Source organism: Leptidea sinapis, chromosome 8 (assembly GCF_905404315.1).
Source record: "Leptidea sinapis chromosome 8, ilLepSina1.1, whole genome shotgun sequence".
NCBI lineage: Eukaryota > Metazoa > Arthropoda > Insecta > Lepidoptera > Pieridae > Leptidea > Leptidea sinapis.
This window is the reverse complement of record NC_066272.1, coordinates 9489075-9507230: the sequence shown is the minus strand read 5'-3', so window position 1 is coordinate 9507230 and position 18156 is coordinate 9489075. Positions and strand designations below refer to the sequence as shown.

The following is an 18156-nucleotide window of genomic DNA, read 5'->3' as shown; positions in this document are numbered from 1 at the left end:
TTTCACCCGATGTTAAGTGGTACGCCCTGCCCATTATAATGCAGTCGGTAGCGCTCAGAATTGTTGACGAAACCAAAGTTGTAAGCGGCACCCCAGTAGGGCATTACGTCCATTTTTGATAACGCTCTCATTTAATGCATTTAAATAAATATCTTAATGTATAAAATTCTCATGTCCCGGTGTTTCTCACCAAACTCCTCCGAAACTTTTTGAAAACTTGCTCGACAACAGCTAAAAATTTTCGCCCTTCTACGAACTACAACTATTTTTGTATCGCGATTATATTTATTTTATTATAAATATTATTCTGTTTCATCCACAAATCCGCTATAAGGTTGGCAGATGGCAATCGAATACAATAGTAGTAGGCACGATATATTTGTTAGGTCTGAGAATCGGTTGCATCTATTTTTTATACTCAAAAATTTTTAATTATTGATTTTCTTTAAATACTTTATATGGCAATACAACGTTTGCTGGATCAGCTAGTACCTAGTAACCTTTTAAATTTGATAACCTCAGGACGCCATTCTATTGTCATGACATTGGTTCGCCCATGTGAACCAAATGTTGATATGGGATTTTTACAATATAATTACTTACTACAATATACAGTCAAATCTGGACATTCCTTACATTTTACAATGCAAATTTTTTGTTCCCTCTTCAGCTGGGTTTGACCTATTTGCACGATCGCTGTAAGATCCCTTCCCTTCTTACCTCGCTCTAATAAAGTTTTTCGTGTCGTATAAAGTACCTACACCGTTTTGCCACATTGGCATTTTGCATATACCAACTATGCCTATCCACTCTATAAAGTATCTGCCCCTCACCAACTACTTCCATCAATTTACTTAATACTCCCCTAGGATATTTCGTCTGAGATGCTGGCAACGTTTTTGTAGCGAACTGCATTCTGATTATGTTACGATGCGATAACATCAACAAAAATCTGTTTTTCTCTTAACTTTCCCTTTAGGAATGAAATTTTTATTTCATGTTGCATGTCATTTAAGGAACCGTTCTGAGTTTTTTAAGGATGTCATGCAGCCATTAAGTTGTTCAAGTAATTAATAATATAATATTGACACACTCTTACACAAATTATCTTCCCTCAAACTAGGCATAGTTTACTATGGGTGCAAGACAACGATCTATTTAATACAATATACTTACGTAAACATACACAAATACAAATATACATCCATAACTCGTAAGCTAACATTAATATTCATCATATAAATGTCTGCACCTACCGAGATTCGAACCCGGGACCTCTTACTCAGTAGGCAGGGTCACCTACCACTGGGCTATTTGGGTCGTCATTATGAATCATATCATATTATGTACGTATAGTTTGGACAGGAGAAAGAATAGACATTAATGTAAGTACAACAGAAATGAAAACTGGCGTAATATTGCGAAGGGACTTGTAGCGAATGATTTAGGTGTCTGTTATGTGGTAAGATGGAAAGTATGTTCGGAGGCATTAACGATCTAATAGCGATAATGCGGGGTAAAATAAAAGGAGCCGGTATGCGCCGGGTTGAGAGGCTTTCTATTTTTAATCGAGGGGAGAGGTCGCGGGCGGACTTGGCGCCGCAGCCTCTCTTGATGGTGCAAGACTGTCGAGCAACAAGCGCCATCAGGGCATTCCGTCAGCGATAGCGCCCGGGGCTGCGCGCATACACGCGCCATACCAACATCGCCTCTATTAATATTCTTATCAGTGACTATTATTGCGCCTTAACTGCCACTACTTTGGCAACTTTAAAAAGTTTAAATTATAAAAAATATCGATTTATGCTTTGTTTACGTGTTGACGATGACCGAACGGGAATGCGATAGAATAGCCGGGCATCGCGTGTGATTGACGTTTTTGTCGTATCTATCAAGCGGTGCGGTCTAGAATAAGATCGCGTGCCTTGTACGGTAACAGCAGGTTCAAGAAATGGGTGTTATAAGGAGGAAGAAGAAGCGTAAGTTGTTTGTTGTTGTTCGTATGTTATCTAACTGCGCGTAATATTATTCATGTGATTGTGTATCCGATGTTGAAATTTTTTTTTTAAATACGTTTGTCCAAAAAGAAAACTTTTCCATGTGTTTTAACTGCTAATGCATTAAGGAGGTTCTTCGCCAAAGACTTTTCTGTACATTTTTTTTGTGTTAATGACTATTTTACAGCTTAAAATTTATACATGAATATATTATATTATTGTTCACATACTCAAATATGTATAATGTAAATAAATAAATATCGTTAAATAAAAAGTGAATTTAAATAAATAATTGTCATTAAATTGGATCAATGTATAGAAACCGTTGGTCTACCATACAATACAATATTATGTGTCTATGTCGTTTAAAAAATAAACTTACTCCTCTATGGTTAAATTATATTCTTGCTTTTTTATGATTGAAATTTAAACAACTGAGTTCTAATAGTCGTTGTGACGCGTATATTTTTTTGCAAATATAAAAAAAAAAAACCTATTTCGATGCACTTTCCACACCTGTATTCAAATATACTAGATATAAGTATTAGTGAAGTAATATATCAAAAAACTTGTCAATATTTAATAGATATATGATATAGGCTGTAGGGAGATATTAACCTACGTTACGGTTGCTGTTAAGAAGTAACCCAATAAATGAGTTTATTTAAGTAAATTCGCTTTAATGATGATAATAACTTTTGAACCCATATTCACTCGGTGGTAGGTGGTAACTCCTGTCACCAGAACAATTATAATATTATGTTGCTAATTCACAAAAGGGACACGTCCCTTATACATGTGAAAGGTATTTTGTTTGTTCAGGATACTTAATAATAAGTTAATTTATTATTCAAACAAAACAAATCATATAACTTTATAATTAATACTATGACTAAGGCCGGCAACGCTCTTGTGATTCCTCTGGTGTTGCAAGAGAATGTGGGCGGCGGTGATCACTTAACACCAGGTGACCCGTACGCTCGTTTTTAAAATTAAAACTATCATTACGTGGAAGCGTACCAAGAATACTTTATTATATTTTTATCATCTAGATAACTCCAAATTTCAAACAAACAATAATACCATATAATATAATATTTCTATATAATATATATTCCGTAAATGATTTATTTAGTCTCACGATAGTGCACCATTTAAATATGAATGACATTTTCGACGATATAATATTGTGTGAAATATAATACATAGAATGTAGAAGGTTAGCACTAAAATGTAGTAAAAGAACCTTGAGTGTGCAGCACAATGAACGTGTGTTGAAAACTAACTCAATTATTTAGGTATTGTTTTCAATGTTCACATGAGGTCACACCTCGCAGGTGGTACAAGTGACATTCTCAACAAGCAGGTGAGGAGATCGTTGATATAATAATGTACCTAATGTAAATAAAATGTTTGATTAATGATCACTTCATACTACCAAAGCCAAGGACCAATTATGGACTGAAAACAATTACATATGAAGGTGCTAAACTGTACAATGGACTGTCTTCGGATATCAAAGATGCAGGCACTTTTAATTTATTCAAGCTTCGTTTAGCGAAATGTATTGCAGGTGATACTTCCTTTTTCTTGTGTACACATTTATATTTAGTTTTATACCAATGTTTATCATAAGGACGATTCATAGATTATCTATATATATAGAAATTAATTGCTGTTCGTAAGTCTCGCTAAAACTCGAGAACGGCTGGACCGATTTGGCTAATTTTGGTCTTGAATTATTTGTGGAAGTCCAGAGAAGTTTTAAAAGGTGAATAAAAATGTAAATGTTCGGATTGAAAAAAAAACACACACAAATTATGTTTTTCCGGGGGACACCCCCGTCATTCAGAAATCAAATTGAAAGATTAGTTTAAAATGAATAACTAATTAGAATCTTTGTATCTGTCTAAATTTCTCAGGAGTTAAAAAACAAATTTAATTTTAGCTACCTATAGTTGGTAGATTAACTTCAGTTGTTAACTATGATGGCAATACTACGTTTGCTGGGTCAGCTAGTTATTTATAAATATTGTTCTCATGTGAGTGACAGATTGTAATGAGAATAAATTATATTTAAACCGAATTATTGGTGTGGCCATCTGCAGTCATCACCTATTGGAGAGACACACAAGCTGACAACACGTGTAATTTATCTAAATTTGTGCCAATGATTTTTTTGCCACTTCTTCTCATTAAAGCTCTCAACCCTTGACGAAGTAGCGGTAAATTTAATAATAAAAGTATTTTTTTGACATTCATAGGTGTCATTTCCGTGACCTATATGAGTAGAGTGATTTTGATTTGATTTGAGTCACGTACATTGGATGCTGTCATGGTGATGATAAAAAAACTTCTTGTGTGTCAAATCGCACTGGGCCAGCGTGCTCGACTAAAAAAGTAGAGGTGCAAAAAACATGGAAAGCAAGGCGGTACAAGTAATAAAAAACCTAGCTGTTTATCTTTAAACATTCCTGCTGCTTAACAGGTTATATCAAACACGGCAACAGCTGGAGACCATGGTCTGTTATGATTATAAAATTGCCTTTCCATGTCTGTCTATCATCAGAGTTAGCAGTTATATGTATATAAGTGAGAGCAAAACAATTTGTAGATATTACTATTTCCAATCGTATTTCATTTAATTGATTAAAAATATCAGCGGAAATTAACTAAAGATTCGATTAATTCCTGGTCTTAATGGCATCCGTAATTTATTGGTGTTTTGTGCTATTTACAATTCACGCGTAAAAGTAAATCTCCAAAGTTATGGAACTAGATTACATGGAATGGTCTGGCGCACTCGATGAATGGCAAGCTCGTAATATTTACGAGTATTTTATAACACTCGCTGTCCCGACGTGCGAACGTGAAGCCATGATGTTATTATAGTGTATTTGAGAGTTGTGAAATATCTGTTATGATGTCATCTGTGCCGTGAATTAAAAGTACTTCGTTATACAGAAATGTTGCCTTGTACCTTTTTAAGTTTGAGTAAACAAACTGAGCCCGTAATTCATGGTCATGTTTAAGCGGTCGTATGTTATAGACATGTAGTGAGAATGGCTGATAGAAGGTGGACCATAAGAGTTATGTAATATCCGTACGTACTGTATTTAATATAAGATATTTAAACGGTTTATTGAAATTAGAGCTGTCAAGTAAGTTATACGGCCTCTGAAATTGATATTGACAGATGTACTTCCCGGAAATGTAACGTTCTGAGTAAAAGTAGGCATTAGACTCCTTTGAGTCCAGCCACCCTTTCTAATCTAATTATATCATACTAGTAGCGGGCCCCGATGTCGTCTGCTTTAAATTTGATGGATAAAAATATTAATATGTTTATTTATTAGTATTATAGTGGCTTTACAATAATAATATTGTCACACTTTTATATAAATTATCTTGCCCCAAACTAGGCATAGCCTGTATTATGGGTACAGGACAACGATATATTTAATGCAATATACTTACTTAAATATACATAAATACATATAAACATCCATGACTCGGAAACAAACATCCCTATTCATCATATAAATAATTGCACCTACCGGGATTCGAACCCGGGACCTCTAGCTTTGTAGACCCTCACTAACAAGTGAAAATAGGAAAATTATTATTATGAATCAGTCTTTATTAAAAAGGAATGTGTTTTTGTATGATATCAATCATGTAATGCTTGGGCTGCGGAGAAAGTAGCTATTTAGTATTTTTTTCTATTAAAATCAAAATAGCTTGAAGAGTTATAGAAGAACATATCTTTTGAAGGACAAACAAGGGAACTCTCATGTGACACCAAAGGAATGAGAAGAACGCTGCCAACCTTATAGAGAGAGAGAGTCGTACACAATTATTAATTCGAGAACGCGGCGGCCGAGGATCAAACCGGTGGCTCCGTGATGAGAATCAACAGTTCTACCTATTGTGCCATCGGCGCTTTGATGCCTTTGCCTGTTGTAGAAGATGTAGCTAACTAGTGATAGATACAAAAAAAAACAAAGATCTTAGAAAATTTATACGTCTAAATAGACTGTGACAGCTATGGAAACGTCGAAAAATAATTGAGGTTTATAGTTAACATCTATTTTGAGCAATGCAAAGGCAAGTTCTTACACTCGCGAAGCTTGTCACGCACACTAAAATAAAAAACCCTGCGCTGTTTCATCGGTAGTCTAGAAGCAAAAGGCTATATCTAGACGTATAAATCATATTAGGATTACCTCTATTATATATTAGTGTATATATCTAATATATACTTAACATAAGAAAAGACAATGTACTTAAAAGGTTGTAAGTTTCGGATGAATTCTTTGCCTTATTCTACACTTAATCAATTTTAAGATAAGGCACGTGTTTAGTAATTCTGATATATGTAATATACCTGCTAATATAAACTATTATTATCTATTATTGTGTCATTTAACTTGAAGAACACTATCAGATGTTAGAATGCCGTAAGGTTGATAACGGCCACTTTAATAATAATAGCGCCTAAAGAAGTTTTCATTTCAAAAACGTTTCATTCAAAATAAAGATACCATGTACGTAGAGTATTGAACCTTGCGAGCGCGAGGCCGACTCGCGATAGACTCGAATTTTAGACTATATTATGAGTTTTTATGTGAAAAAATGCGTAACGCGTAAAGTGTGTCGGATATTTGTGAGAAACAGAGCCGTAATTTCATTGAAAATAATTATCACCATTGTTTAGGTGGTAAATAAAATTTAACGAATGCGAAAGTAGACGATGTTTACCATGTTTTGTATATAAATGGTGAAATATATTGCTTATTGTGTAAAAAGTAGGTATATGACGTGTACGTAATGGCACTAGCCGAAAAGGAGAAACTGAAATCGCCTGTAATTTAAAAAAAAATTGGAAAATCCAAAAGTGCACGCCTCGAATGCTCATGCTATATTTTTTTAAAAGTTAAATTTCGAATAAAATCGAATCACCTGCGACTTAAAAAAAACGAGAAGGCCTACAGTAGTGATTTTCGCAAGGAACCTTCTCTGCTTAACTCTTTTTTGAATTTAATGAACCTTTTTTTATATTAATACGTATTCGACAACTTAAAAAAAGTATCAGGATTATTCATGAGTGTCTTAGCCTTATATTGATGTGCTTTTATAATGTGTAAGAGTAATAGAAAAAAAATATGCCGTTTAAAGAGTGGAAATCGTTTGGCCTTGACAGGTCGGTTTTAAAGCACAACCTGGCCGCTTCGCGTTCGAGGCGTGCAAAAGAACTCAATTTTATTAACCAAAATTTTTTTTAATAATTTTTAGTTATCTTTTTTGATTGGTTTCTGTTGTATGTTATCGTATAAAAACACCGAGAATTACTGTTAAAAATTTGAAAATTTGTCGTCACCGTACAAATACCTACGCTATACTTGGTGGCTTGGGTAACTAGTTGTGGTGGCCCTTCCACAAAAGCCATTTTAAAAAGAAGTAAAGATTATTAACTATAATTTAATGTACGTCAATAGTACCGCCGAGGGATATTCGTGCGAAAGTATTTTTAATCTTTTGTGAACCACATAGTAGACCAGATATTGTCACGAATGGCGTCTCCTTTTGGTTAAAACTCTAAGATACCGGAGCACTTTTGCCGTGCTGTGTTGTCTTTTTCTCGTGGTCACATAAAACGGTAGTCTATCATAGCTGGGATCGCTTGTCCATTAGATACAGCCACTGTCATTAAATTAATAGCCCTGTTATTTGTCTTCAACTATCCGATACACTTTTTAGTCGACCATAAAATTGAGGTTCTCAATTCGACGCGTATTCATTAAATTGATTAAAATTCTTATAGTTATTTATTTTCTCATGATTATCTTGGAATTCTTCATAATATTAATTGAATCACTACTACCGTTTCGGTAGTACATGGCGCTATGAGGGAGAAAAGTGCGGAAGAAACTTCAATTTTTTTTTTGCGCTAACATAATTGATGTTGAAGAAAATTAATTATAATGTAGCCCAGGCTGTCTGATGACTTACGGCCGTTTTCAATAACGTATCTCTAGTTACGGATACTTTGCTGTCACCGTTTAATGTCAAGATCTTATCTATCCATAGTTATGTCCACTATAGTTATAGTCCCATGCTTTTTGTCGATCGGTTATTGAAATGTACGTAAGCGTAAAAAGATAGATTTGTCTTACCTCTAGTAAGCTAAACTAAGGATAGATAGGTTGTTGAAAACGGCCGTTAGACGAGACGCAGTTGAGTTTTGAAATTATTTAATTTATTTATTTATTTATTTACAAGTAGGTACAATAACAGATAACAAGATAAAACTATCATCTAATAACAAGTACAGCATATTTTTATGATCCTGAGATCCAATTAAAATCGTACACATCATTCACCAAATACAGTAAAAAAAAAATAAAAAATTAATAAGTGGACACAATAGTAATTACAGTATAATGAAATTTAGTTAAACATTAAATTAATGCAAATCGTTTCTTTATTATTTTTTTATTTTTTTTTTCGGTAACGTAGGCAGGTCTTTATTATAAAATTGGTCACATTTGTACTGATAAATTTTGTGTATTTTATGAGTTATTATTGTGTTGCAGCTATTCTCTAATCAAAAAGTGAGGATTTTAGTATAAATTTTCATAAATATGCTGTGATGATATTGTTAACAACTGATTGTTCTCATTGAAACTTATTAAGATAATTTGTAAAGGAAAATCAATAAGTTTCCAATAATTGTAATACAATCTAACGCTTTATCGCCATTTCTACTTATACCTACTAGAAGTCATTAATGTTGAATCACAAACGATTAGCCCGCCTTGTTCCATGAGTGATAATGGTATAATTCGATTAACTTTCACCTGTCCATTACTCTCCGATCGGCACTAAATTACCGTCCATTCCTCCAACTGTTTCCCAACGAAATAAGACTTCCGATAACGACGGTCACGAATCCTCTTAAGCATCACGACTGTTGGGATACAATAGAACGTTATTCTATTACGAACGTCGAAGGGTGAAAGTGTCTCGAGATTGGGCCATTGTAGGGACCGTGGCACGACGCAGTGTCTCTCTGGATCGTGATTTCTCCACGCCCCGTTCATTTATCTTTTCGTAGACGTTCGCGATGTCACTGATTGTCGTGCGAACGGTCCTACGCTCATTTGTTATTCAATTCAATTCTCTGCGTTCATGATGTCGGGAAAGAGAAATTATCTGTATCATTATGGGATCGCACCATCTTGGATTTCGTAACCGAGAGTGTGCATAAATCAACCTCATGTCTAGCGTGGTAAGGTTTGAAATCGTGACTGATTGATGTACGATTAGATAATATTCATCTAATATTGTAATTTCTTTGATTTACACGTGTATTTTATACTTTTGTGGTTTAAAAAAGTGTGCAGTGGGATAAATACACAAATTAATTTAAAAACAACATTTATGAACGATGCGGGACTCGAAACAGCGATCTCTAGCGTTCCTTGCGAGCGCTCTTCCACTGAGCCAATTGTTCGAGTGACGTAAAGTTCATGTCTTTGTTCAACTCTCGGGTTGTGGCGTCATCTACAGGATCTACTTTACAGTTGATAACCTGCTAAACGCCTATATTTGCATATTATAAAGTTGAATTGAGATGTCGCTCTTTTAAATCTAAACAATTTGTTATTATTTTAAAGTAATTAACGCTCACATCTGGGATTAATTACACAAATTAATTTCAAAACAAAATCCATCCAATATTGTGTAAAATTCTGAAGAAAACATAGACTTAATAATGTTTACTTGTGAAGAACAACATAAACGGCCTTGCCTAATGAAGTATGTGTACAACGTAATAGAACACATATGTGGTACTCTTGTGTGCATTAGTTAGCATCGAATTATCGAGGGAACTATAATTGCTGGCGGACTTATAACCGCCTACGGGCAAGGCCTTTGTAATCATTCGCGACTCCTGTTACGACATTGCTTGGGAAATTAAACAGTTTAAATAATTTAATGGACTTACTCATGCGTTCAATATTGATCTACTGTGAGAAAATTATCTATTTATCCAATTCCGAGACAAACAACCGTTAAATTTTGTCGCGCTGAAAAGATGAAGTTAAACGAGCAATTCTTGTATATATATAATCTGAATCTCGGAAACGGCTCCAACGATTTTTATAAAATTTAGTATACAGGTGATTTCGGGGGCGATAAATCGATCTAGCTAGGTTCAATTTAAAAATATGTAGTTTTATCCGTGTTTTAATGAGAAATAGCTACAATAACATGAGAATACAATGGTAAATTTCGCCACTATATACAAGACTATAATAGCTCAGATGGGACAGTGAATGATCCGGAGAGCAGAAGACCCCGGTTCGAATCCAGATGTCCTTTTAGTTATTTTTTTTTTTGTTTTGTACATTCTTAAAAATCCGAGCAAGGCTCGGTCGTCCGGATATTTTAGTTTTAAGTAAGCAACGCATTTATACATGATGTCATCATACGATTCGAGAACTAAAGAATTAGTTGTTATTTGTGCGACCTCGTCTTGTATGGCGATGTTATTTTTACTTGCTCATATAATTTGTACGGTAAAGTGGTAATGAGATGATCGTTTGTGTTGTAAACGCGTACTAATACCAACTCCAATATCCGTGTTAATAACACACTTCACTTCGCTATATGACCTTCACGGAACAAATTTCTCGAACTCATTACGATTTGCATGTCTAATGAGTTTTTTTACTTTTAAAAGTCATACTTAGTGCATAGATGTAGGCAACTAACAATTTATTTTCACGTCAATCTTTCACGGGTAGGGTGTCGGGCCTATAGATATATAGCAAGTAAGCATGTCTATACTCTATCCCCTGTTCCATAGAATATGTTATTACAAACTTGCGAGAACTCTTTTGTATGTTGTATCGATGTACAAATTCGTTTCTAAAATTCTGTGGTGCAAACACGAACATACATTTGCGAAAAGTTTGTCGTCATGTTATATTTGCAATAACGTTACATATTAAGTTGTTAAATAAGCGTTATTTAATTGAAATTTTGTGAAAGAGCGCAAATAAAGACTACTTACTTCTTGTGCACTGTTTACTCTTTCAGTTTGCAATCTTATTCGAAGTTTTAGCAGTGAATTAATCGAAATCTAAAAGGATTTCAATATACCTGTTTCGTTTTTTCAGTGTTAGAAATATTAATTAATTCTTTTTTGTTTATAATCTTAAAAGAGAAGTTAATTTAATTTGTTTTGTTCAGGTGAATCAGTATCGGACCGTCCGGACAGTGAGGCGCGGATACCAGGCGAGCAGCGATGCATGGAGGTGAGGATCGCGCGCGCGGCCGGCGGCCTGGGACTCAGCATCGCCGGCGGACGAGGCTCCACGCCCTACGTCGGGGACGATGAAGGAATATTCATATCGCGGGTGACCCCCAACGGACCTGCGTACATGGCTGGACTCAGGGTAAGCAACTATCACAAAAACATCAGCTGTTTTCGAAGGTACCCATTTCGACAAAGCAGGCAACTAACTAAAGGGTCTAAATAAAGTGACGAAATGAACCCCATGTTAAGTGGTATCATTGGAGTCGTGACGCATTACAAAACTAGCTAATCTGTAGCATAACTTAATGAGCATTTCACGAGGCGAGAACATGAGCGATCGTTCGTAGATGGCAGGTTCCGGTTCATATTTTGTCGTAATCGCAAACGTGCAATGTTGGAATCATACTGAAAGCTTAAAAATATTGTTTAGAAGCAAATGAATTCCTTATGTAACGTTTAATACAAGGAATAAGTTGTATCTATGTAAGGGGATATTAGTATAGGAATTGAATGAATTGATGTCTCAAAAGCGGACAAGTTCTGGACACCCGACACACTCACCGCCTGTTCCGTATAAACTGTAATGTGACAGCAAAAATTTATATTCGGCTCGAATTATGTACATGCGAACTGCTCCTCTATCCGTCCGTTTGTCTGTCTATTAGCTGTAAGTAATACACTATCAAAGTATCAAGTGTAGTATTTATAATTTAACGGTATTTCTAAAGTAGGTAGTACGGAAAAGTTTGTGTGTGAGTTCGATTCTTCTTTTTTATTACAGCTGTACGGAGGTACGACAGATATAAATAATTAATATTATAGGAATGTGCCCACTGCACAGTGCCATACCATGAACGTGCTTTGGCTAGCGACACGGTCTACTATTCCTATATTAGAACGTATCACCGGCTTCCGATACGATAATAATTGTTAACGCTCCGTGTGGCTCGGTGACGTAACTAACGGTCCAGTGCCTGTAACACATACTTTATATTTTATTACTTGACACGATCCCAACGAGCTCATGAACCATGGTATGATACACTCTAATGAGCACACAGACGCCTTTTAGACGCCCTACAGAACCAGGGTTCAGACAAACGGACGATCAATAAAGTGATTCTGTATTTATTTTATTCCTTCCTAACTACAAAAGGAATCAAAGAGAAAGACCAGTAAGAATTTCGATTTTTTAAAATACATTAAGAAATGATTTTAATGATTCGATAGCCAACTGGTATTTTTTATTCCTCATAATAATTCCACTTCATGCTTAAAAAAATTGTTTAAATTTAAACGATCATTAATCGCGCTAAAAAGGGAGCCGCCATGATCGTGACGTCATAATAACATAAACAAAGAAACGTCAAATGTCCAGTTATTTATTTTTATAAATATAAAAATGACCTTTCATAGTCCGTATCGTTGGTGTGTTGCTAAAAATATATTGTTTCTGCTATAGTGACGCACAAAATGGTCACGTGACATTACAGATAATAAAACTGTGATTTAATTTTTGAAAATATAAATAATTCTAATTCTTTTTTACAAATAAGTATTGAATCCTTATGGTAACAACTCTCTAAATAACTAACTTTCATAATTTAATTTTGATAGATGAATCTGTCCTATTTAACATAAAGACATAGTTTAGTTTCTCAAAATTCATTCCTACAGAATTATTTTTGGTGTCAGTTACCGCTTGGGAAACAAATGGCGCTCTGAGAGAGAAGAAACGGCGAAAGAAAGTCTCCAAGCAACAACAATATCGTGAACAAAATACAATAACAGCCAACTTTCATAATGATTATAAAAATTTGCTGGCATCAGTTACATCATAAAAGATTGTTAGCCTTTAATTTAAAACAATAAAATAATGCATAATAACACAGCGAAAAACTAAGTGCAATGCAAGGTATACTTATTTCAGAATCTAGTTGTGAGATCTTTTGGATATGAACAAGAAACGTGAGTGAGAGTCACGAATTAAATATTTGGAGGGAACACTTTTTTATCTTTCAATTTAATGATATAATATCTTGCTTAGCATGAAGTTTGAAACAAAACAGCTTTATGTCATCGTTGGGGTCATCTACCTTTAATTTGGCAATTTTCTGCCGGTTACTGTTACTTGTTATTTTGGGCTGTGCCATTTGATGTGGTAATAATGTTGTGTTGCAATTATAAGATTTTCTCATAGTATATTTATATTACAGGCTATGCATATATATGCAATATATCAATATATATTGAAGTAATTTCAAATATTCTTTTAATATCCTTTTGGCTATCCCGAGAGGTTATACAAATGCTTTTTGTCAGATAGGAGCATCATCGACGATGCATACTCCGACTTAAAACCCATAAAAGCCGGTGTCCCGCAAGGCTGTGTGCTACTCCCTAAACTGTTTCTTTTGCATATCAATGATATGCTGCAAATAAGCAGAATCCATTGCTATGCAGACGACAGCACAGGGTATGCTTCCTACACCGGCCATGCCAATATCTCCCGCCAACGGTATAGCGTCAAGGTTGTGCACTAAATGCAATTATCGTTAATTCAGATCTTAACTCCCAGTTAACTATATATTCTGTATATTGTTGATATATTATACTGTGTGAAACTACCAATGTTTTTCTGTCGATTGGTAGGATTCCAACTAAAGATTTCTTAGAGGTGAAAATTATGCACACCTTATTTACCTACACCAAATAAAATCAGTAAAATGTGCTATTAAGCCAAAATAAAATTATGTATTGTATCCAAATTAAAAATATTGCGAGACCAATGATTATTATATCTTTAAAAATAACTATAATAATAAAAATAAGAAATTTTTAATTCATAAGATTGTAACGTAAAGTTCATAAAACGTGTTCCTGCTATTACAGGTGAACACATCATGCACATAAACATACAAACAATTTAGTTCATAATTATATAAACGTAAATTGAAGTCCTATAACGCTAACGTGTCAAAACAACATAAAAAGATATTTCCACAAATCATTACAAGCTACAATACAGTCACTTCAATATAATCACTAAAATACAATATAGGTACAATACATTTTGTCAATGCGTTTTTTTATTATAAATTAGGTCATTATGATAATTTATATCTTACTAGTTGTAATTGTTTTATTTTTAAATTTTCATCAATTTACTTAATATGTTTTCAGGTTGGTGATAAAGTTCTTTCGGTGAACGGTACTTCGGTTATATCGGTCGACCACTACTACGCGGTGGAAGTACTGAAGGCTAGCGGCCCCACTCTCACATTGGTGGTCACCAGAGACTCACCGACATCCACAAGGTATTAAATACTATTTACTTTTTTATTTGATGAGCTTTGGTCGTGTAGAGAGGATGGATGGACGACCATATAGCCCAGTTAGTGACCCTACGTACTGAGCTCGAGGTCCCGGATTTGAATCCCGGTAGTTACAAACATATGATGGATATGGACGTTTGTTTCCGAGTCATGGATGTTTATTTGTAATAATGTATGTTTATGTAAGTATATTGTATTAAATATATAGTTGTCTTGTAGCTATAATACAGGCTTTGCCTAGTTTGGGGCAAGATTATTTGTGTAAAATTGTGTCACTATTATTATCTAACGACATAGTAGATATACGGAAGAGGCCAAGCAGGAACCACGCCTATTACCAAGAATAAAAGAGCATGTTGCTGTGAGCGGGGCAAATGGGATTCAATACTACTACCTACTGGAAGACAGGCGGGATTGTATGTGTGTGTGTGTGTGCTATGCTACTATCTAAACAAGTTTTATATTTCACAAAGAATATCAGAAAAATATCTTCTAAGTTACTCATGGCGATGGAAGCTCCTTTCCGCTCGCAGCCACCCGCAGTCCTCGCAGGTCGTTCCTACGTCGCATTCTTCTATCTCCCAAAGATCGAAGCCTCAGCAAGATCATAGCATTAAATTACTATGCTTATTAACTCGCTAAAATTATTGTCTTGCCTGAAAAACATTATAAATACAATATTAAATAAGAACTATGATTTTTAGGACACACAGTAGAGCGCCAAGCGGAGCGAGTCATCACTCTGTGTCCAGCACTACTGATACGATCTCCACCCTGGACAATGGACAGGTGAACAACTATTTTGTTTTAGATTCAATTTTATGCAATGCTATTCAAGGTTCTAAAATAGTGTGGCAAACGTTATGTAGATATATAAACGAATGCAATACAAAACTAAACAGTATGTTATGTTTTTAAAGTGATAACTTCTAGGATTAATACACAAATAAAATTTGAAAAACAAAATTTTATGAACGATGCGGGATTCGAACCCACGACCTCCGGCGTTCCGTGCCGGTGCTCTAACCGACTGAGCTAACCGTTCGAGTACCGCCTCGTTATAAAATTCTGTTTGCTTTGTTCAACTCTCAGGTTGTGGCTTCATCTACAGGATCTACTTTACAGTTGATAACCTGCTCAACCCCAATATTTTCATATTAGGAAATTGACTTGAACACGGCACGGAACGCCGTCGAGTCGTGGGTTCGAATCCCGCATCGTTAAAAAAATTTTTAGTTTTTCAAATTTTATTTGTGTATTAACACAAAACTGTTATAAAATTAAATTTGCTATTAATTTTACTAAGTCGTTTATATTTTCACAGATCCCGACCGGTCGTGGCGTAACACTGAAACCGTTAATCATCAGCAACCAGTACGCGCAAGAGTTGGAGCCGGAACAGAAGGAGCCCGTCATCAGCCTCGTGCCCGTGAAGCAGGCTCCGTCCCCCACGGGCCCCCGGAGACCTCATGCTGACCCGCCACTCACGAAGCCCTACGTACCGCCAGGTGACTAGACTAGACTAGTCATTATTTTTTGTCGAGACTGAATGGTAATTGATACGCCCTGCCCATTACAATGCACTGCCGCTCAGGATTCTTGAAAAACTCTAAAAATTCTGAGCGGCACTACAACTGCGTTCGTCACCTTGAGACATAAGATGTTAAATCTCATTTGCCCATTAATTTAACTAGCTACGGCGCCAGTCAGACCGGAACACAGTAATGCTTACACGTTACTGCTTCACGGCAATAATAGGCGCCGTTGTGGTACCCATAATCTAGCCGGCATCCTGTCAAAGGAGCTTCCCAGTGGTAATTAATTATTAATATTAATTAATAATGGCTAATCATTTGGTTCAAAATTGTTTGATCAAGTATAGCTGGATACAGTATTACAAATGAATTGATTAATGCTTTAAAACTGATATTAACATTCAATGGATTTTGTACTAAAGTTACAAGAGTAGTCCAGAATCTGCTCGGATTAAGGAATCTTTATAATAATAATATATTTTTATTTATATAAGGAATCTCAACTAATTTATTTCCTCAGAAATTCTAGATAAATATGCAGCATTATAGCATTTGGAAGTATTTGTAAAGTGGTTAAATTGTTAAAAAATATATGTTTTTGATTTTGTAATTGTTAATTGTAATTTGAAGTAGCTCTTTCACTCTCTTATTAGTTCCTAAGAAATTATTTTAAGTTAAACCTGTATGCAGCGTAAATTACTTGATGTGTCAAAATAGGCAGAAGTTGTCTTTTATGTGTTAAAACTGTACTGTGTGTATGTTGTTTTATTTTTTCTTATCTTGCCAAGATTTGAATTTAATGGGAAATTTTATAAATTCTCATCACTTATCGGTTCCGTATCTATGCAATATAATATGATAATTTTTTGGCTTTCTATAATCCCCGTTAGTAGAGTAAAGGTAATATTTGCGGACTGATGACTGCCCGCTTCCAACTCATGGAGTTTATACAGTGAAGATTCGACAACTCAAACTTCGCTAGATCGAAATCCTCATTAATATGAAATAAATTGCTATTCTCTTCCGCTAAATCACCACTTACGCGGTATCTTGAAAATTCAGTCTTAAAGTTTAACAAATTGTAAGAGGTATTGATGGTACACAATTAATAATTACACCTTTAAATCGAAGTTTTTAAGATTTCTTTTGAAACTCGAGTTACCAAGATGCCATTTTAAAACTAAGTTATTATATATTTTATTTAATATAATGCTCACATAATGCCTTTATTTATTTACGGTATGTGTGGATTGATGCATCTTCTGTACTCAATAACTTTTTTGTTTATAATTATTAATTTACTTTTTTTTACTTACTCGTGTAAGCCTTTCTGTTTATGACGCTTGAGTATTTTTGTTGCGTCCTTTGCAAATACATATTGTAATTGAAATGATTTGTAGATTGCATGAAAAATAAGAACTTGTAAAACCTAATCTGTTTTGATAAGAGCAACCTTAGACTTTCTTGCTCGTTCTTCTCTGAGGAAAACTGCTTTCCGAATGTGCTGTATGATAAAACTGACATATTTCAAGTGTAATATGATTTAGCTATGAAATAAAAATATTTTTGATTTCACTTGATTCAATTCGCCGGACCTGCGGCCAGCCTACCAACAGAAGGTGCTGGTGCACACCACCCTGATCCGCGACGGCGCGGGGCTCGGGTTCAGTATCGCGGGCGGGGGGGGGTCGCCGCCCTACCGCCACGACAGCGACGCGCTCTACGTGTCGCGGATATCGCCGCACGGGGCCGCCGCCAAGGACGGCAAGATGCTCGTCGGAGATAGACTCGTCTCCGTGAGTATTACATCTCCTTTCACTTTCTCTTAACGTTCCGAAGTCATTAGAAATATTTCACTAGATTTTTCAACTACACCAAAACCTGAAGTGCCGTATGGCACACTACGCCCTGACCAAGTTCTGACTCTCATTTGGCTTATAAGATGGTTTATTTGACGACCC

At 35.2% G+C, this 18156-nt stretch overlaps 1 protein-coding gene across 16 annotated transcripts in view; it reads left to right on the top strand.

Annotated features, from left to right (window-relative positions):
• Positions 1-18156, top strand: part of LOC126965600 (protein lap4) — a 155256-nt gene that overhangs the window by 106008 nt on the left and 31092 nt on the right. For 15 of the 16 annotated variants that reach the window (XM_050809238.1, XM_050809233.1, XM_050809248.1 and 12 more), the window contains 5 exons: positions 11259-11464; positions 14509-14642; positions 15365-15449; positions 15985-16168; positions 17801-17991. In XM_050809238.1, coding sequence (XP_050665195.1) covers positions 11259-11464; positions 14509-14642; positions 15365-15449; positions 15985-16168; positions 17801-17991 — 800 coding nt within the window. Of the gene's footprint in view, positions 1-1666; positions 1980-11258; positions 11465-14508; positions 14643-15364; positions 15450-15984; positions 16169-17800; positions 17992-18156 lie in introns of those variants that run through there. The other variant, XM_050809246.1, reaches the window with a different exon arrangement.